This window comes from Canis lupus, chromosome 38 (assembly GCF_011100685.1).
Source record: "Canis lupus familiaris isolate Mischka breed German Shepherd chromosome 38, alternate assembly UU_Cfam_GSD_1.0, whole genome shotgun sequence".
NCBI classification, from domain to species: domain Eukaryota; kingdom Metazoa; phylum Chordata; class Mammalia; order Carnivora; family Canidae; genus Canis; species Canis lupus.
Genome location: NC_049259.1, coordinates 11,773,886 through 11,795,162, shown reverse-complemented (window position 1 = coordinate 11,795,162; position 21,277 = coordinate 11,773,886). Strand labels below are relative to the sequence as shown.

The window sequence follows — 21,277 nt, the reverse complement described above, 5'->3', positions numbered from 1 at the left end:
CTTTATTTTTGGAATTCATTAGTGTATGGGTGGCATTTAAACCCATGGACCTAGAGGAGATTGGGTAAGGAGAGAATATAGAGATGATGAGAGGCTGGGATCAACCTCTGAGCAACACAGAAATTTGGAGGTCAAGAGGGGGAAGTAAGGCCAGCAAAGGAGATTCAGAAGAAGCAAGTGGGACAGAAGGACAAGTAGATGAGTGGGGTATCCCCAAACAGTGGAGAAAGTATGTCTACTGCTGCGGGGAGATCAAGTGGAATGAGGGCAGAGAAGTCGTCCTGGATCTGGAGATGAGGTAATCATTGTGACCTCGACAAGAAAATCAAGTGGTGCAATGAGAAGCCAGGTTGGGATGGCCTGAGGAGAAAATGGCAAGGGAGGAATGAGGACCCCAACTCTTTAAAGAAATATGGGTGAAAAGTAGAGAAACAGGGCAGTAGCCGGGGGGTACTAGTGTGTCAAGAGGTTTCATTTAAAAATCAATGAAAGATCCTAGAGTACATTTAAACAGGAATGGAAATAGCCCAGTAGAGGGAGATACATTGGTGATGCAAGAGATAATGAGAATGACTGCAGGGGTGCAATCTGGAAAGAGCAGGTATGGGATCCAGAGCTCAGGTGGGCTCCACAGGGTCAGAGATACTTAAACACCTACTTTCAAGTTGAGTTGCTTCCCATCTTTCCCAACCAACGATGAATAATATGGGATGAAAAGTGCGCTCTACATTTATATGACGGGTGTTCAGATAGCTTTCCCCAGAACAAAAGAATACTTTGTTCCAAAGGAGCAATCAATTCCTCCGTGGCATGCAAGAGAAAACAGCACGACTTTTTCCATCTTCTAGTCATCAAAGTGTGTATCTCTATTTGTGTATATGTGTACAGCAGACGTGTATGTAGGTCTGTCTCTGTATCTGCGCCCACACATGGCCACACATTTTCATCAACCTTGGTTGATGGTTAACAAATGGTTAAGCTGTGTGATTCCATCTCCCGCTAAACGCTGAAGGAGAGGGTCAGTGTGGATAGGCCCTAGTTACCCTGCTCAGGAGGAGGTCCAAAGTGATTATCATCCAAAACAGGGGATTTGAATACTGTTTCCTACTTTAAAAAAATAAAAATAGGAGGAAACCCCATGTGAACCTTTTAAGTCAAAGGATCAGCTTCAGGGATCCCTGGGTGGCTCAGTGGTTGAGCATCTATCTGCAGCCCAGGGCGTGATCCCGGGGTCCTGGGATCGAATCCCGCGTCGGGCTCCCTGCATGGAGCCTGCTTCTCCCTCTGCCAGTGTCTCTCATGAACAGATAAATAAAATATTAAAAAAAAAAAAAGGAGGAGAAGAAGAATCAGCTTCCATAGTCTTTAGCTTTTAGGTATGTGCTCAGGTGATCTGCAACCCAAATTGGGGGGAAAAAAAAAAAAGAATCAACTTCCAGAGTCCTTAGCTTTTAGGTATGTGCTCAGGTGATCTGCAACCCGAATTGGAGGAGAAAAAAAAAAAAAAAAAGAATCAGCTTCCAGAGTCCTTAGCTTTTAGGTATGTGCTCATGTGATCTGCAACCCGAATTGGGGAAAAAAAAAAAAAAAGAATCAGCTTCCAGAGTCCTTAGCTTTTAGGTATGTGCTCATGTGATCTGCAACCTGAATTGGGGAAAAAAAAAAAAAGAATCAGCTTCCAGAGTCCTTAGCTTTTAGGTATGTGCTCAGGTGATCTGCAACCCGAATTGGAGGAGAAAAAAAAAAAAAAAAGAATCAACTTCCAGAGTCCTTAGCTTTTAGGTATGTGCTCGGGTGATCTGCAGCCCGAATTGGGGAAAAAAAAAAAAAAAAAAAAAAAAGAATCAACTTCCAGAGTCCTTAGCTTTTAGGTATGTGCTCAGGTAATCTGCAACCCGAATTGGAGGAGAAAAAAAAAAAAAAAAGAATCAGCTTCCAGAGTCCTTAGCTTTTAGGTATGTGCTCAGGTGATCTGCAACCCGAATTGGAGGAGAAAAAAAAAAAAAAAAGAATCAGCTTCCAGAGTCCTTAGCTTTTAGGTATGTGCTCAGGTGATCTGCAACCCGAATTGGAGGAGAAAAAAAAAAAAAAAAAGAATCAACTTCCAGAGTCCTTAGCTTTTAGGTATGTGCTCAGGTGATCTGCAACCCGAATTGGAGGAGAAGAAAAAAAAAAAAAAGAATCAGCTTCCAGAGTCCTTAGCTTTTAGGTATGTGCTCAGGTGATCTGCAACCCGAATTGGAGGAAAAAAAAAAAAAAAAAAAAAAAGAATCAACTTCCAGAGTCCTTAGCTTTTAGGTATGTGCTCGGGTGATCTGCAACCCGAATTGGAGGAGAAAAAAAAAAAAAAAAAAATCAACTTCCAGAGTCCTTAGCTTTTAGGTATGTGCTCGGGTGATCTGCAACCCGAATTGGGGAAAAAAAAAAAAAAAGAATCAGCTTCCAGAGTCCTTAGCTTTTAGGTATGTGCTCATGTGATCTGCAACCTGAATTGGGGAAAAAAAAAAAAAGAATCAGCTTCCAGAGTCCTTAGCTTTTAGGTATGTGCTCAGGTGATCTGCAACCCGAATTGGAGGAGAAAAAAAAAAAAAAAAGAATCAACTTCCAGAGTCCTTAGCTTTTAGGTATGTGCTCGGGTGATCTGCAGCCCGAATTGGGGAAAAAAAAAAAAAAAAAAAAAAAAGAATCAACTTCCAGAGTCCTTAGCTTTTAGGTATGTGCTCAGGTGATCTGCAACCCGAATTGGAGGAGAAAAAAAAAAAAAAAAAGAATCAGCTTCCAGAGTCCTTAGCTTTTAGGTATGTGCTCAGGTGATCTGCAAACCCGAATTGGAGGAGAAAAAAAAAAAAAAAAGAATCAGCTTCCAGAGTCCTTAGCTTTTAGGTATGTGCTCAGGTGATCTGCAACCCGAATTGGAGGAGAAAAAAAAAAAAAAAAGAATCAACTTCCAGAGTCCTTAGCTTTTAGGTATGTGCTCAGGTGATCTGCAACCCGAATTGGAGGAGAAAAAAAAAAAAAAAAAAAAAAAGAATCAACTTCCAGAGTCCTTAGCTTTTAGGTATGTGCTCGGGTGATCTGCAACCCGAATTGGGGGAAAAAAAAAAAAAAGAATCAGCTTCCAGAGTCCTTAGCTTTTAGGTATGTGCTCATGTGATCTGCAACCTGAATTGGGGGAAAAAAAAAAAAGAATCAGCTTCCAGAGTCCTTAGCTTTTAGGTATGTGCTCAGGTGATCTGCAACCCGAATTGGAGGAGAAAAAAAAAAAAAAAAAGAATCAACTTCCAGAGTCCTTAGCTTTTAGGTATGTGCTCAGGTGATCTGCAACCCGAATTGGAGGAGAAAAAAAAAAAAAAAAAAAAAAAGAATCAACTTCCAGAGTCCTTAGCTTTTAGGTATGTGCTCGGGTGATCTGCAACCCGAATTGGGGAAAAAAAAAAAAAAAGAATCAGCTTCCAGAGTCCTTAGCTTTTAGGTATGTGCTCATGTGATCTGCAACCTGAATTGGGGGAAAAAAAAAAAAGAATCAGCTTCCAGAGTCCTTAGCTTTTAGGTATGTGCTCAGGTGATCTGCAACCCGAATTGGAGGAGAAAAAAAAAAAAAAAAGAATCAACTTCCAGAGTCCTTAGCTTTTAGGTATGTGCTCGGGTGATCTGCAGCCCGAATTGGGGAAAAAAAAAAAAAAAAAAAAAAAGAATCAACTTCCAGAGTCCTTAGCTTTTAGGTATGTGCTCAGGTGATCTGCAACCCGAATTGGAGGAGAAAAAAAAAAAAAAAAAAGAATCAGCTTCCAGAGTCCTTAGCTTTTAGGTATGTGCTCAGGTGATCTGCAACCCGAATTGGAGGAGAAAAAAAAAAAAAAAAGAATCAACTTCCAGAGTCCTTAGCTTTTAGGTATGTGCTCAGGTGATCTGCAACCCGAATTGGAGGAGAAAAAAAAAAAAAAAAAAAAAGAATCAACTTCCAGAGTCCTTAGCTTTTAGGTATGTGCTCAGGTGATCTGCAGCCCGAATTGGAGGAGAAAAAAAAAAAAAAAAAGAATCAACTTCCAGAGTCCTTAGCTTTTAGGTATGTGCTCGGATGATCTGCAACCCGAATTGGGGAAAAAAAAAAAAAGAATCAGCTTCCAGAGTCCTTAGCTTTTAGGCATGTGCTCGGGTGATCTGCAGCCCGAATTGGGGGAAAAAAAAAAAAGAATCAGCTTCCAGAGTCCTTAGCTTTTAGGCATGTGCTCGGGTGATCTGCAACCCGAATTGGGGGGAAAAAAAAAAAAAGAATCAGCTTCCAGAGTCCTTAGCTTTTAGGCATGTGCTCGGGTGATCTGCAACCCGAATTGGGGGGAAAAAAAAAAAAAGAATCAGCTTCCAGAGTCCTTAGCTTTTAGGTATGTGCTCAGGTGATCTGCAACCCGAATTGGAGGAGAAAAAAAAAAAAAAAAAAAAAAAAGAATCAGCTTCCAGAGTCCTTAGCTTTTAGGCATGTGCTCGGGTGATCTGCAGCCCGAATTGGGGGAAAAAAAAAAAAAGAATCAGCTTCCAGAGTCCTTAGCTTTTAGGCATGTGCTCGGGTGATCTGCAACCTGAATTGGGAAAAAAAAAAAAAAAAAAAAGAATCAGCTTCCAGAGTCCTTAGCTTTTAGGTATGTGCTCATGTGATCTGCAACCCGAATTGGGGAAAAAAAAAAAAAAAGAATCAGCTTCCAGAGTCCTTAGCTTTTAGGTATGTGCTCATGTGATCTGCAACCTGAATTGGGGGAAAAAAAAAAAAAGAATCAGCTTCCAGAGTCCTTAGCTTTTAGGTATGTGCTCAGGTGATCTGCAACCCGAATTGGAGGAGAAAAAAAAAAAAAAAAGAATCAACTTCCAGAGTCCTTAGCTTTTAGGTATGTGCTCGGGTGATCTGCAGCCCGAATTGGGGAAAAAAAAAAAAAAAAAAAAAAGAATCAACTTCCAGAGTCCTTAGCTTTTAGGTATGTGCTCAGGTGATCTGCAACCCGAATTGGAGGAGAAAAAAAAAAAAAAAAAGAATCAGCTTCCAGAGTCCTTAGCTTTTAGGTATGTGCTCAGGTGATCTGCAACCCGAATTGGAGGAGAAAAAAAAAAAAAAAAAAAAAAGAATCAACTTCCAGAGTCCTTAGCTTTTAGGTATGTGCTCAGGTGATCTGCAGCCCGAATTGGAGGAGAAAAAAAAAAAAAAAAAGAATCAACTTCCAGAGTCCTTAGCTTTTAGGTATGTGCTCGGATGATCTGCAACCCGAATTGGGGAAAAAAAAAAAAAAGAATCAGCTTCCAGAGTCCTTAGCTTTTAGGCATGTGCTCGGGTGATCTGCAGCCCGAATTGGGGGAAAAAAAAAAAAGAATCAGCTTCCAGAGTCCTTAGCTTTTAGGCATGTGCTCGGGTGATCTGCAACCCGAATTGGGGGGAAAAAAAAAAAAAGAATCAGCTTCCAGAGTCCTTAGCTTTTAGGTATGTGCTCATGTGATCTGCAACCTGAATTGGGAAAAAAAAAAAAAAAAAGAATCAGCTTCCAGAGTCCTTAGCTTTTAGGTATGTGCTCAGGTGATCTGCAACCCGAATTGGAGAAAAAAAAAAAAAAAAAAAAGAATCAGCTTCCAGAGTCCTTAGCTTTTAGGCATGTGCTCAGGTGATCTGCAACCCGAATTGGAGAAAAAAAAAAAAAAAAAAAAAGAAGAATCAACTTCCAGAGTCCTTAGCTTTTAGGTATGTGCTCAGGTGATCTGCAACCTGAATTGGGAAAAAAAAAAAAAAAAAAGAATCAGCTTCCAGAGTCCTTAGCTTTTAGGCATGTGCTCAGGTGATCTGCAACCCGAATTGGGGGGGGGGGAAACAAGGCGCAGGACACCACTGTGCTTCTTTCGCAGACTTCCCGTTAGCCGGAACAGAGCGCGTCCCCAAGGTTAGAGCAGGACCCGCAAGGCGAGGAGCAGGGGGCAGAGAAGGTGAAAGGGACGGAAGGAAGTCGCCGCCCGGAAGTCACGTGCTTCCCGGGGTCACCGCTCTGCTTCTCTTCCGCCCGCAGACGTACCACGTCTTCAGCGACGGGAGCCTGGAGTACAGCGGCCCGACTCGCCGCTTCCTCTTCCGCCGCCTGCTCCCCTTCACCGCCTACGCGCTGCACCTGGAGGCCTGCACCGGGGCCGGCTGCGCATGCTCCGGCGCCCAGCGCCTGCGCACGGGGGAAGCCCCGCCCCGCTCGCAGGCCCCGCCCACCGTGCAGTGGGCGGGGCCCGGCGGCGTCGGGCTGCGCTGGGCCGCGCCCCTGCACCCGCGCGGGAGGATCGTCCGCTACGAGGTGGTCCGCAGGTGCTTGGACGGACCAGCCCGGGGGAACCAGACGCTGCGGGCCGACGGGGCGGCCGTCTTCACGGAATACGATACAGAAAGGAGCGCATTTACGTACAATGACACAGGTTTGCAGCCCTGGACGCGCTGCGAGTATCGGATCCGCACCTGGAACTCGGCAGGCCACACCTGCAGCTCCTGGGCCGCGGCAAGGACGACGCAGGCGCCTCCGGAGGGTCTCTCCCCCCCGGGGATAGCCGGTGTTTCTGTGAGTCCCCCCAGACTGCTCATCTCCTGGACCCCGCCCGAGCGGCCTAACGGCATCATCCAGTCGTACAGACTTCGGAAGGAACGGGGCGCTCTACCCTTTCAGCTTTGATGCTGTGACCTTCAATTATACCGATGAAGACCTGCTTCCGTTTTCCACGTACAGCTACGCGGTCGTAGCCTGCTCGAGCGGAGGCTGCTCCACCAGCAAACCCAGCAGCACCACCACCCCCCAGGCGGCGCCGGCAGGACTCAGCCCTCCGGCCCCGCGGGCCATCAGCGCTACTCAGATAAACGTGTCGTGGTCCCCGCCGCTGATTCACAATGGAAACATCACTAAATACTTGCTTAGGGTTGACGGTAAGGAGTACCTCGCTGGGCAGAGCCTGTCCCTGCTGGTTTCTGGCCTGCAGCCTTCCACCCGGTATAATTTCTCCCTGGTAGCCTGCACAGACGGAGGGTGCACGGCCAGTGCATCGAAACCTGCCTGGACGACGGAGGCCCCGCCGCAGAACATGGACCCCCCAAAACTGCAAGTCACAGGCTCAGAATCGATAGAAATCACCTGGAGACCTCCCAGGAACCCAAACGGCCAGATCACGAGTTATGAACTTAGGCGGGATGGAACCATTGTCTATACTGGCCTGGAAACTCGCTATCATGACTTCACTCTGACCCCAGGTGTGGAATATGGCTACACAGTGACTGCCCACAATAGCCAAGGGGGTGTTTTGAGTCCGCTCGTCAAAGACAGGACCGACCCCTCGGCGCCCTCAGGGATAGAACCTCCAAAATTGAAGGCCCAGGGCCCGCAAGAGATTTTAGTGAACTGGGACGCTCCAGTGAGGACAAATGGCCAGATTGTCAATTACTCCCTCTTTATCCGAGAGCTGTTTGAAAAAGAAACAAAAATCCTACCCATCAACACAACTCACAATTCTTTTGACACGCGGTCATTCGTCGTAGACCAGCTGAAGCCATTTCACAGGTAGGTAGCCAACTCCGGATTTGCTAAGAGTAAGCCACTGTCCTTTCCATAGTGTGAGCCCTCAGTCAATTCAAATGAAGACTCCAACATCCATTCAAGTGATGTCCCCAGTCCCCAGCCCCTTAACCATTGACGGTGGACTAAGCATGTCCTCATGCAGTCAAAACTTGCTTGCATAACTTCTAGAGAGCAAAATTCTTGCAACTGATATCTGGAGAGTCAGTTTTTCAGAAATGTTAGCAATTCACCATGATGTCTCGAATGAGTAGAGCAGAGATGGGCCTCTTCCCTGAGTCTAGGCCCTCCTGAAAGCATCCAGGCTCCTGGACAGTTGTGAGAGCCCAGATGGAGTGATTTGGCCCCGGGTTGGGAAGAAAATCAGATATGAAAGAGGGGAAAAAAGTGCTGATGAGAGCTCTTAGCATTGGATTGGCCTAAATTTTGTCTTGGGGAGAGCTTGCTTACTGAATCCAGCACTTCTTCCAGGGATAATGAGACTCATCAGACTCTCTTTCCTCAACCCCTTAGAATTCCCCCAGGTCTGATCTCCTGACATCCCAGGATGGTGCTCCTTTGCTAGCTCATGTTTCTCGATGGTCTCCTCTGGGCTCTGTGGCGTGCATGGATGTGTGTTGTTCTCCATATGGAGGAATCTTACACTGGCCATTTTCCTATAGCTTGAAGAATTACTTGGCATTTTTCCCCATCACATTTTAAGTAACTTACATCCCCAGAGAGAAGAGTCATAAAAGACATTTTATGTTTAAAATTTAGTAAAATGAACAGAACCACTTAAAAAAAATTAAAGGCTGAAAGAGTGTTGATTTCCAACCACCACTGGTAAAATTCAGCTATTATTGTAATCTACTGATGTGTAGATTAGATCCCTCCTATAATTATCTCTGATATATAGTGCTGTTTAAATGAAACATTCATGGTCTTATGCATCTACTCATGACAATTATTTAAGGTCGCATTAAATATTAAACAGTAATTAAAACTTCCGCAGGTATCTTTCATAGCTAATCCACATGCTGTGTGAGTTGCCTTTTATCTTATTCTGATTCGGGGCATTAAAAAGACCCAGGTTAGCTGCCGAGCTGAATGTTTTATGCTGGCTTCCTCTTTACCCTAACTGGTACCTGCAAGTTTGAAAAATGGTATCAACTTGCTCCCCTTTGAAACTCTTAGTCAAAAAGATTTCTGGAGAAAAAAAAAAAAAAAAAAAAGATTTCCAGGTGTGAAAGAAGCATTTTTCATAGGCTGGAGGAAAAAAAAAGTTTGATTATAAGCCTAGCAATGATATTTAAGGCGATAAGAGCTGTCTCTTCACTATCCACTCCAATTGAAGATGTAAGTGACATTAATGACTTAAACAACATATCACTTCTATATGAAGTTGGGGTTCATGTAGTTGGGGGGTTTTCTAGCAGCTTAATGCTTATTGAAGATTGCAAATGAGTGTGTTCTCCTGGGAGTACCTCCCACCGGTCAGTAGGAAGAAGGATCCTGGGAATACTCTAAGTAACAAAAGGAATATGAACCAGAATTTTAAAACTACCACAGATGATCCAGAAAACAATCTACGTGTGGAAAATTGAAATGGACTTCACAGAATTGGTTAGGAGTCAGACCTGCCATACACACCTACAGAGCAACGCACCCAAAAACCAATAGTCCCATCAGGGTGGAGTTAAACATGGGAGGAGCAGACAGGAAGGAGGAGCAGAAAAGGGGAATGAAAGATGTCACAAAAGAAGAAAAAAGTGTAATTAAGAAGGGGAAGGGGGAAAGAGAAGAGGGTAGGGGAAATAGCAAGGAAGAGAACAGAAAACAGCGGTAAGAGGAGGGAAAGCAGAAAAGAGAAGAGGAAATGTCCTGGAACCAAAGGAAATAAAGATAGAAAGAAAAGTGGGTGCCACTGGAGGGAAAATCAGGGGTGTCATAAAATCATTGGGGCTCGGGAACAGAGGGGAAAAAGCACTTATGTGCAGCCATGGGCACTTAATACTAACAAAACCCCTCTTGCTGGAAAGGCAAGGTCCCAGCTATGTAAATAGACCTTTCCAGGTGGCGGGAGACCAACTATGGAGGCAAAACATAATTGATTGGTTGAGTTTAACTGGGTGGTGATAAGGTGTCTCCATGATTGATAATCTAGCATGTAGCTGGGTTCACTTTGGCCCCAAAAGGTCTTTGTGTGGTGTAAGAGTCTGTTTTAAGATGTCAGGTATCAGGTGAGGGGATTTATTACCATTGAGACCTTAACTCCATGATGTGCCTTCACGACCTGGAAACATTCCTGGGGAATCATTTAGCTCCGGCTGCAGAGGTAGGAAGAGCCCAGGGCTACAGAAAACTGGTTCATACCCCCTCAAGATCTGCATTCTTCATCGTTGTGTTAAGTAATTCTGCAGAGTACCAGAATTTTTATGTTGGAGCGAACCTTGAAAGGTAATTTATTCTTTACAGTCCTGTTTAGTGTAGAATTGTGCCCACCCTTTCCAGATAGTTGAGGATCTTTGTTTTTGTTTGGAAAGCAAGGAGGACTTAACAGGTTCTAAAATTTTTATCGAAATACGTCTTTATTGTTCTTTAAAAGGATTAGCTATAGATAAAAATAAATGTAAACTTATTTGTCTTTTTCTTTTAAGCAAATAGTCTTTTTTTTTTTTTTCCTGGAAATCAGTCTTTTAAATATTCTTTCCATGAAAATCTATTTTGCCAATAATGGGTAATTTCTGCCTTGTGTCCTGAAGGTACGAAGTACGTATTCAAGCCTGCACCGCACTGGGATGTGCATCAAGTGATTGGACATCCCTACAGACCCCTGAGGTGGCGCCTCTGATGCAGCCCCCACCACATCTAGAGGTACGGATGGCTCCAGGGGGATTCCAGCCCGTGGTTGCCCTTTTGTGGACTGGACCACTTCAGCCAAATGGAAAAGTTATATATTATGAGTTGTACAGAAGACAAATAGCAGCTCATCCTGGAAAATCAAATCCAGTGCTAACCTATAATGGAAGCTCGAGCTCTTTTACAGATTTCGAACTATCACCTTTCACAGAATATGAGTATCAGGTAAGAAATGTGTATTATCAACAATTCACACTGAGACCGTACATATACGCACCTCAGCACCTGCCTGTAAAAATTCCTTGCAATTTGAAAAGCCATTTAGAGAAATGTGGGGCTTAAGGAATTTAATAATATTCTTGGAAAATTTTTAAGCAGTAAATGAGGGAGGAAAGACTATAGTCATTTTCCTTCTTCATTTTCTTGGTTCTTGATCCATGTGATATATGCTTGTTATTCCTATGTAAATTTCAGGTGAAGTATTTGCATTCCTTATTAATGAAGTGATTTCCACCATTAAGCTTTCCTCTGTCAGTGTTGCCTTGGCAGGAAACACTCCTTGTTAAAAAAAATCACTTTGAAAATAACTCATTAATTGTACCAAGATAAAATAAAACCCAGTGGCAAGTACCTTCACCCCCTGTGCTCAAGAAAGATATGGAGTGTTGAGAAATGTCTACAGGAAAACAATTAACCTGTGCATGGGGATGAAGCAAGTTTTGTATGAGAGTAGTCTAAAAAATAAGGACTTTGCATGTCCCTAAAAAGCCAAGAATTACAAAAAAAAAAATATTCTGAAAATATTTTTGAAATCTATAGAGGACTTCTGTTAGGTTTATTTTGTTTTGCTCTCAGAGTGTTTTTGGAGGGTTTCTTTGTTTTTATTTTTTTATTTATTTATTTTTTTTATTTATTTATGATAGTCACAGAGAGAGAGAGAGGCAGAGACACAGTCAGAGGGAGAAGCAGGCTCCATGCACCGGGAGCCCGACGTGGGATTCGATCCCGGGTCTCCAGGATCGCGCCCTGGGCCAAAGGCAGGCGCCAAACCGCTGCGCCACCCAGGGATCCCTGTTTGTTTTTAATTTACTCCAATTTGTCAACATACAGTAACAGCGCTTATCTTATCATGTGCCCTCCTTAATGCCTGTCACCCAGTTACCCCAACCCCCAGCCCACCTCCCCTTCTGCAACCTTTCGTTTCCCAGAGTTAGGAGACTCTCATGGTTTATCTTCCTCTCTGAGTAGTTTTGATTCTTCTTCTGATAGCAACTCCATTTCTGGCCAGGGGTAGGGGTGGGAGGATGATTCCCCTTGCTCAGGCTTGGGAGAATGTCAGTCCATGAATGTGTCAGGCTGTCTCCTAACCAAAGGGTAGGGGCACATGAACCATGCTCAGCCCCTCAGACTCACCTGGGGCTTGATCTTCTGCATGGTGACTCAGAATTTTAAAAGGTGGAGGTCAGAAGTCCTAATAAAATATCCCAAACCTCAATCCAAAGGCTTTTCTTATGCCTGCTATTTTCAGGCATGGTTCTTCAACTATTTTCTCAATTCCATACACTCCCAATAAACTCTCTTTTGCAAAAATCAGAACCAGTTTCTCTTGCTTGCAGTCAGAAGCTTGCTGATTGATGCAAGCACTAAGTGCCAGGCATAATGCCAAGTGCAATTTTCTAAAAGAGGAAACTGAGCCTTGAACAGCTTACCATAACTAGAAATAATAAAATCACCAAGTCACCAGAAATATGTTGAGGAAATCAATGAATGCAGTAATTAGAGGTAACATTTTAAGTGTGAGAAGAGTATATTTTAGGCCAATAATGTATGAGACAAATTACCCAATGTAGTTAGTAAAAATTGAAAATATAAAAAGATTCCTGAATGGTTTGGAGAAATAGATACATGTTCAAAATCCCTTGTTTTCATTTTTAAATATAAAACTCTCTTAAGAACAAAAGTTTTTTCTAGGCTTGGCATGACTCGTTTAGCAGCAAAATGCAATCTAAACAAACTTGAGATTATAGCATTTATTTATCCTATCTACTGTGAATATTTATATGTTTTGCTACAGAAATACTGTGTTTCATTACCATATCATTCTGAGGATATTACAACATACACAGTACGTGTATTTTATTACCTTTCCCAAATCTGAAAAGAGAAAAAGCAAAATTATTTAAAAACACATCAGGCCCCAAGGGTTTAGGGTGAAGATTGTGGTTTATATCATGGAGGAACAAAATACCACAGTTGGAAACAAAATAGTATTAGAAACAGCCAGGATCTATGTAGCTGGCCACACTTTTGTTCATTTATCTATACCTTTACTAAAAAAAATGTCACTTTATCCGAGATTCTTCTATTCTCAATTATCTAGTCTCCCTCAGGAATAAAAACACACCTTTGTGACAGAGCTGAATGAAATGAGCAAGAAATCTTTGGCTTCTAATTAGATGAAACTCAATGACCCATAGATATTGAAAGCAAACTAGTGATTATAGCTTCTTTGGCATTATGTTGTGCCACTGGATTCAGTAATTGGCCAGATGATCCATAGAAGTCTAATGCCAATTTTTAAGAAATGGTAAACCTCACACATATGTCTTAGCTCTGGTGAATTTTCTTACCAGGAGTTAAGGACAAGGAGGAACCAAGGGACCTACAATTCAGAGGAGAGTGGACCTCAGGCTGTGCTGTTTGTAACTGTCTACTCTGGGTCACGCTGCACCTCCTCCTATTCATTACACCCAATGGAAGCATTTAGTTGGGTTTCCATAACAAACTGATCTCAAATCTGCATTTACTAGCTAATCCCACCTTGTTACCACATAAGCAGCAGGAGGGTAAAATCTAGCCTATCTGCCCAAACCCAGTTTTTACAGGAAGTATTTTGAAAAGCATAGATTAGATGCTGAAATAAATGAACTAAAATATTAGATTTATTTAGCCTGGGTAACTGCTCAGTCTACACAGGTCCTGAATAACCTTACAGGAGCCATTTAGGAAGTAATGTACTAAAATACTGATTTCCCTTTTACAAAAGAACATTTTTGCCATTGAGATGAACTTGTTTTGCTCTCAAGCCTGTCTGAGGGTTACTTCATCTGCAAGTTGCCTTTCAGAAAATACCTTCATTGTCCTAGAGGTATTGGTTCACTCAATATCTGTCAATAATTTGACTCTTCTGCAGAGGATTGTATTTTTTGAGGCAATTTATATTTCTGGGAATAAAACCAAAGAACTGAGAAACTACCCAGAGATATACATCTATTAATCAGAAGGGTGGTGATGATCTGTGTAATTGGGTTGGTGGTGTTCCACAGGGTGTGCCCTGAGGGTGTCAGATAATGCTGCCCACCCTGCTCCTACAGGACCCTACACCACTCTGTACTCATTTCTGTTTCTGAGGTAAGTCATTGAAGGCAGCTGCCAAAATTTATTGTGGGGGATAAACAAGACAGCACTTCCTAGTGTAAATTCGCCAATCACTTGACCTGTAATAGAGCTCTGGGAGAAAAGAGTCTAGACTGGATGAGTTCTGATGGATGGAGTGGACAGGAACTATGTAGAGAAAGGGATTCTTACTGAAAGAAATAGGGAGTCCCTCACTCCAGGAGTCCTTGGAGGATGAGAACCAGTCAGTGTCACTTACCTCACAACAATTCATAGAACCAGCTTGGTAACTGTCACATTTGAAGGTGGACAAAAGCCATGTGATATTACAGGCACTTTCTAAATTTTCAGTAATACCTCAATATCAAACATTTTAAAGGTAGTGGCTCCCAGTCTTTCTAATACAAAAGGAGATTCCGAGGGGTGAGGGTGGAGATTCCCAGCAATCTGTATTTTTAACAAGCAGCTTAGATGATCCACAACCCTCCTTTTTTTTTTTTTTTTTTTTTTTTTGAGAAATACTGCCCCAGAGGGTACAGCATTGTTGCTATGCTGCTTAAGCCAGATTTTCAAGTGGTGATTTCCTAAATCAGTGGCTCTCAGCCCTGGCTGCACATTAGAATCACCTAGGGAACTTTAACCACATTCCTGATGCTCCGGCTCCATCCCCCTGTAGTTCTGATTCTGGGATGGGTCCAGGGATCAGTGCATTTCAAAAGGTCCCTAGGTGATTCTAATGTGCAGCCAGGGCTGAGAATCACAGTCCTAAACCATCATAAACCGATTGCCTAAATAAGTGAAGCCAGCTCCCCACAAGTGCCTAATTTACATGATGATAATTGATGACCAACCTATTTACCTTGGTTTATCCATAACTACCCTAAACAGAAATCCTGTTGTTTTGATATCAAACTGGAAAGTGGAGGACTTCAGAATTCAGAATATATTATCTGCAAAGTTCACATCTCAGTTAATCAAATAATTTCTTTTCCTCTTCTTCGTGGATTTTGTTTTATTTCTATTGGAGTTTTATTTTGCTTTGTTTCTCACTTGGGACACCTGGCCTTTGGTAGTTAAGAGTTATAACATTCATCACCACTTAAAACGGGATTTTTCTAATTTGATTGACTTCGACACAGCTTCCAGAGATTCTGCAGGATCCACTTTAATAAGAACAGTAAGCTCTGAAATATAAATTGTAGAACTCTGGAAGTGCCTTTTTATATTTCACAAGATGGATGGGACGTCTTTGCAGAACCACACGATGCAGTGTCTCATTAGAGCACGAGCCTTCTCAGTGAATTTCAAATACAATTTAGTTTACCAAAACCTAATTCTCAAAAACTCTTGTCAATGCGTGGTTCATACATAAATGAGATGCATCTTCACTAAATGGAATTCTTCAGTGTACAGACCTTTTCCTTACATGGAGATCACAGGCTTCTTGTTCAACAGAATATTTACAAAATCCAATGGGATACTTTTGAGACCATACTCCTTTCTATCTTCAACCCTTTCAAAATTGGGCTGTCCGCATCTATACGGTCTAGACCTCCCAATTCTGCATGGGGAGGTTCTTAATAGCACAGCAAGCAAATGAAGACAACAGTCTCTGCACAGGCTTCAGAGAGGGACCTGGGTGGAAGTCTGCTCCGTAGGCAGCTGCAGGCTTCATCTTTGGGGAGCGAGCTGGGGCTGATAAGCAGCCCTCAGTAATTGTGCATTCATATTCATACTCTCGCTTAAGGCAATGACTCACCATGGATTTGCTAGGGCCTGCCGTGGCTCCCCCTTTCACCGGATCGTGCTGTCAGTGACTTCATTCATTTTCCTGAAAATTCCCCCACTTTGACAGGTTTCTGCACTAAGCACCCACACTCACACAATCTCCAAAGGCTTGAAGGCTTCCAGCGCTGGGCAACTGAGAAGTGACAGGTCAGCCCCAGAGGAAACCCTATGACTCATGACATGCAGGGCTGATCTTAGGGCCGGTGCTGTGGGAGGCCACACAGGATGGCAGCCCGCTGCCTTCTTTCTAACACACCGACCCTGACTCCAAACAATTCTGTCTGGAAATTTATGCTGAAGAGGATGCAAGGAAGGGTTGAGCAGGAGACAGACGAGGGGATGAACCCTCACTGTTCCTGCCCAAAACATCCATGTGGAGACTGCAGGAGGGGCTGCTGGGGCCTTTTCTGTGCAACCCCCACAATGTGTGGGTGACGAGCTGGAAAGGAGAAGGAGAAAAAACAGATAAAGTCCTTCTCACACTGTATCTGGATCCTAGAGCAAAGTAACCTCTCCCAGTGGTTTTTGCTGGTATTTAAATGGAAGCTCTCCCCAGTTCTAAATTCTAGGAGCCTCCGTGGGGGTAATCTATAACCATACACTTTAAAATTTTCTAATCAAACTTTAGCTCAACCTTGATTTGATCTATAATTTGTAAAACCTGACAATATATTCTGATCCTAAGCAATTTGATCATCTGATCGTGTTTAGCTTTAAGTTATATCGAAGCAAGTGAGTATATGAGACCAGCTTCAGACAATCAATAGTTCTCTGGTTCCCTATCACCCAAATGGAAACATGGAAACATCAGTAGTGGTGTTTTCTAACTAAATCAATTTATTTATATACTAATAAATGTATTTAATAAGTTATAAATACATTAGAAAATATAAATGTCAACCAATAACAATTTATTTCGTTTACTGCATCTAAGAGTCCCATTTAGATTGTTGAGAAAACCTACAGCATCAATGAGGCATCTTGATTATTTTTACTATGAGTGATAGAAAGCCAACTTAAATAGAAAGGAATTGTTTCTGTTTACCTGTCTGGAAAACGGACCAAAGAAATTCCTTGAAACCAAGAAAAAGGTGTAAATATCAGGCCTCCACAGGAGCTTGGGGTACAGGACTCCAAGCTGTCAGATTCATCCTTTCTCTCCTTCCTCCATCTTTGATTGTCTCCATTTGGCTTCATTCCACACCAGACTTTCTCCAGGCATTAGAGAAACTCACTCTTGACACTACCTGATTCAAGCTTCCTCGGTGCCTTGGATTCCTTGGCTTGGAATTGTGGATTGGAGCAACATTGAACTCATAGACTCATGCTTTGAGATTGAATGAGTTGATACATAAATATGCTTAGGCCAGCACATCACACATAGGAACTCTTTGCCCAATGCAATTATGATAGGTATTATTATTCTTACCCTCCCACCTCAGAGTGGGAAAAGGACTTCTTTCCCTCTCAGTATTCATAAATCAAACAAGAGCCAGACTCTCATGGACTGCCTAGCACCATATAGTCCTGTGACCAAGAGAATGGAAGATTTTTATCAAATAGGCCTGGACACGGGGCCCCATCCTACAGCCAGGGATTTATGAATACGTAGGAAACACTTTTAGCCAGAAACAAGGGCTGCCCCAGCACGGGACACACACCCCACCACACTACTGTGAAATAGTTACAATTCCCAGACTCTTCCCTCTTAGATGTTCACAGCTGGCAGATGAAACTGAGTGAAAAATAACACAGCTTGGGCAAGATGCTTAATTTCTCAAAGCCTTACTTTAAAAAAAATCAGTGTGTTAAGAGAAATGAGAGATTTTATATGTCTAGCTGGATGCCTGATACATAGTAAGCCCACCTCCCCACTCTACCCTGAGCCCATACTGTAGAAAAGAAGGTACCTTCTTCCAAGACAGAAAAGAACCAGGTTAAGAAAACTCTTATGCCTCCATCAGTGAGTCACTAATAAAATGCTAGAATGTAAAAATCTCTAAGAACACAACTGGCTCTGAAGGTGTGATGCCCCTTCAATGAGGTGGTCCAGTCTTGTTTGTCCTTGCCACTTCTCAGGATAAAACTACCTTGCCCACATACCCATGACTGAGATTCCTTCCAACTTTGAGTCTGAGTCTACACTTCTGTGACAAGCTACTTGATTCACATGGCTCATTTTCTGTTGCTATCGCCTTTATCCCATCCCGTTCCTAAGCATTTTCTGTGCCACTTTTAGAGAAAATGGATCGAGCATGTTTTCTGTTTGGTTTTGGACTTGCATTTAATTAGGTATTAATCTCACTAACGTATTTCTGACCAGCATGGAAGCTTTTGTTTAGTTAGTTTCTCCCATAAGATCTAAGCTGCTCCCACCCCCAACTCCCACAGCTCAAGGTATTAAATGATTTATTGATATTGTCTGTCTCAAACAGTGCGTTTGTTCTAAAACTTTAGAGCCAAAGTGCTACAGCTTAGACTACAGGCCGTTAGGACACTTCCATGAATAGAAATATGAATTCTGCCCCTGGACCAGGGACCATATTTTTTTGCCATTGGTTTTTTTTTTTTTTTTTTTTTCAACAGATCATTTCTCCCTATGTGTGTGTGAGCACACTTAGGAGCATGCTCTAGTTCACACGTGTGCACATCGTTTCATTCTTTTTCTCTTTCATGGCATCCTTTAGCATTCATTTTTAAGCTGCAATTGTTGGCAGTCTTTACGTTGCCTTTGAGACAAGTTATTCATCTGGAGATGCATTGGTTCTCACCCTCATGCTGATGCAACCCAAATGTCTAGTTCACTTAAGCCAATATTGATCCTCCAATCTTTGCATTGAAAGCTTGTGTGCTGGACATAAAATAGTAAATGGAACCAAATTTTCTCCCGCTGAAGATAGATAATATGTAGTTCCAAGCCCTCATGGCTCTTCACCAACAGTTTCTATTCAGTGAGATGACCATGAAAATCAAGGCTCCCTCAAATCACCTGATTAGGTCCTATAAAAATATCCAGGAAAGGATGAGACATGTTTTACTTATTTCCCTTTATCCTAGAACTTGAATACATAATAACTTATTATTACGCACCCACTATATACAAAGTGTATGCCTAGTTACTAGGATTGCGGCAGGAGGCTAAAAACCATGAACTCCATTCCTCAGGGGCTTAAAGTTTAGTTGATAAGACAAAGAAACACACCCCTGAATAATATATCCATAAAAATATAGGGATGCTTGTATAAGCTATGAAGAAAGATATTTGAAAGATTCAAGTGATGATGCAGCAGAAACAGCACCTTATCTTCAAGGACAGCAGGATTTCCATGCCAAGTTCTCATGGCCCCTCTCATTTCACTCTCTGGCCAGATGGGCTTGAGCAGCACAGGTGGGACTTGACTAAAATCATTCCATGCAGACGTGAAGAGGCACTATTCCTCTATTCAGTCTCACTAAATTATCTCCAATCTCTCCATGCTTATGATCCAATGCCAGTCTCAGCCCACCCATTGTTACTGGGGCCTGTGTAATGTTTGGAAATGTTCTCCCCAGTGTCAGGATCTCAGCTGGAAACAGATGGTGTACTCAAAGGAGCATTTGAAGAGAATTAAATGAAAAGGCTATTTATGGAGGTATGGGCAGGATTAAGAGAATCAACAAGGGAGGTTAAAGTACCCAGGGACTAGCAATAGCCAGAAGCTATTACCTTCTAGGCCTAAAGGGGATCAAGCTGTTCCTGGAACCCAGCATTTGCTGAAGCCAGTGAAGAGGGGCTACACTGTGGAAGAAGAAGCTTTAGAGAAAGAATGCAGTCTTGCCAAACTGAGGTGCCAAAGAGAGGGATCAGGAGACGTTAAAAATCTGAACTCTCTCCTTCCTCTGATCAGTCCAACTGGAAAGAAGCCAGGAGGAGAAGATCCCTTAGGCAGTCTGCAGAGTCACTTCCCAGTGCACCGAGCAGGGCATAGAATGGTCCTGGAGGCAAAGGAATCATACCTAGCATATCCCCCATACCTCACATTGGTGCTGCTTCTCACTCAATATGTGACAAAGAATCCCTTCCAGGCTACGAGATCACCTGGCAAGCTTTGGCCTGCTACTCATGGTTATTGATAAAACACTAAGTAAATCTGAAGGCTTAAGGAGGATTGCACTTAGTATTTGGACTGATGGTATATTTCCATTAAATTCTAAATAAATGTCTTGGTCTAAATGAAGCAATCAAATCTACAGGTGGAAACAAAAACGTTAAGACGCTTAAGTAAATCACATCCCTTCAATTGAAATCTTTAAGAAGTTGGTTGAGACTCTCTCTTGTGAATTGATTTATCTATCTGCTGATGGATCTGATCATTACTAAGATGCCTAAAAGCATCTTGGAAACTGTGCAGTTCTCTCCTTGATGCCGGTGGCATGTTTATAATGGAAACCAGAAATAAAATTCTGTCCTCTGAAGAATCCAGTGAATTGCTCCAGTATTTCCTTTTGTTTAGACTTTGGGATGCTTTTGAGAAATTTTAATTAATAATAAGGCAAAGTAGAGAATGCCATCCAATATACAAAAGTTGCTGTAGGAACAGTATTTCTCAAAAGCCACGCTTTCATTTGCACTGCCTCTCAAAGTTTTAGAGCAGAGAAATACCTGGAGAAAGACATACAGAGATGTGGCCTAAATTTGTAATGCTGTGAAGGGTCTTCAAGTCTATGGTTGCTCAATAAAGCTACATGGAACCCAGAAGTAAGTTACAAAATTGCTACTTAGTCCCACTTTCTCTTCCAAGGGGTCAAGTCACCCTCTCCTAACTTTTCACAAAATGATATAATAATCATTATTATTTTTTGTGCTCACTATGTGCTATGCTAAGAGCTTTACAACCATTTGAGATAATGACTATTACTAATAATAATGTTCAGAAATCTGATGCATTGCGTGATTGTTAACATGCCCCAGATACAGTTGGTGAGTGGGAGAACTTGACTTTGTATCCAAGATTCAGGTGCCAAAGACTGTGTCCTTAAACTCATCCTATGGTTGCTCTGAATTGTATTTATATAAAGCTCTGGGGCTTTCAAAATCTTGGTAAGATATTTATAAATGTATTTATCCACCAACCCATTCCTTGGAAACTTATAGAGGCATTTTGCATACAAAGCTCAGTATAGTCCTGTGAGATAGGTGTTATCATTCCCTCTGTATAATAAGGAGCCTAAATGACTATGCAAGTTACCTAAGAAAAGACAGAATTAGAGCTTAGACCCAAGTCCAGTAATTGTCTACTGAATCACAGCTTATTCAGGTGACCCTCATCAGGGGCATGAGTCCTGACCCTGCAAAGATGAACTGACTCTGAGTGTAATCTGGGCTCCAGGATTCACTGGCTTTGTCATCTCAGCAATTGATTTAAACCTTCTAAGCCTTCATTTCCTTGCCCATAAAATTGGGGTGAAAAGACCTACCTTAGAAGGGTAGCTGTAAACTTTAAATGAGTTCATTGTCACTCACATATAAAATTAAAATTTAATAGATAAATTCATAAAAATTAATCAATACCCAGTTATTTCTGTAAAATGTATATCAGACTAAGTCAGTTCCCTGATGGGAACCCTCCCTTGGCTTCCCATAAAATGCAAACTCCTCTCTGGTTCAATGGAGACTTTCATTTGTCCACTTCTGTCCTCAT

General features: G+C 42.2%; 1 protein-coding gene across 1 annotated transcript in view; it reads left to right on the top strand.

Annotated features, from left to right (window-relative positions):
- USH2A (usherin) overlaps positions 1–21,277 on the top strand; it is a 702,892-nt gene that overhangs the window by 647,167 nt on the left and 34,448 nt on the right. Inside the window, 3 exon segments of the mRNA XM_038586435.1 lie at positions 6,039–6,647; positions 6,649–7,556; positions 10,316–10,637. Coding sequence (XP_038442363.1) covers positions 6,039–6,647; positions 6,649–7,556; positions 10,316–10,637 — 1,839 coding nt within the window.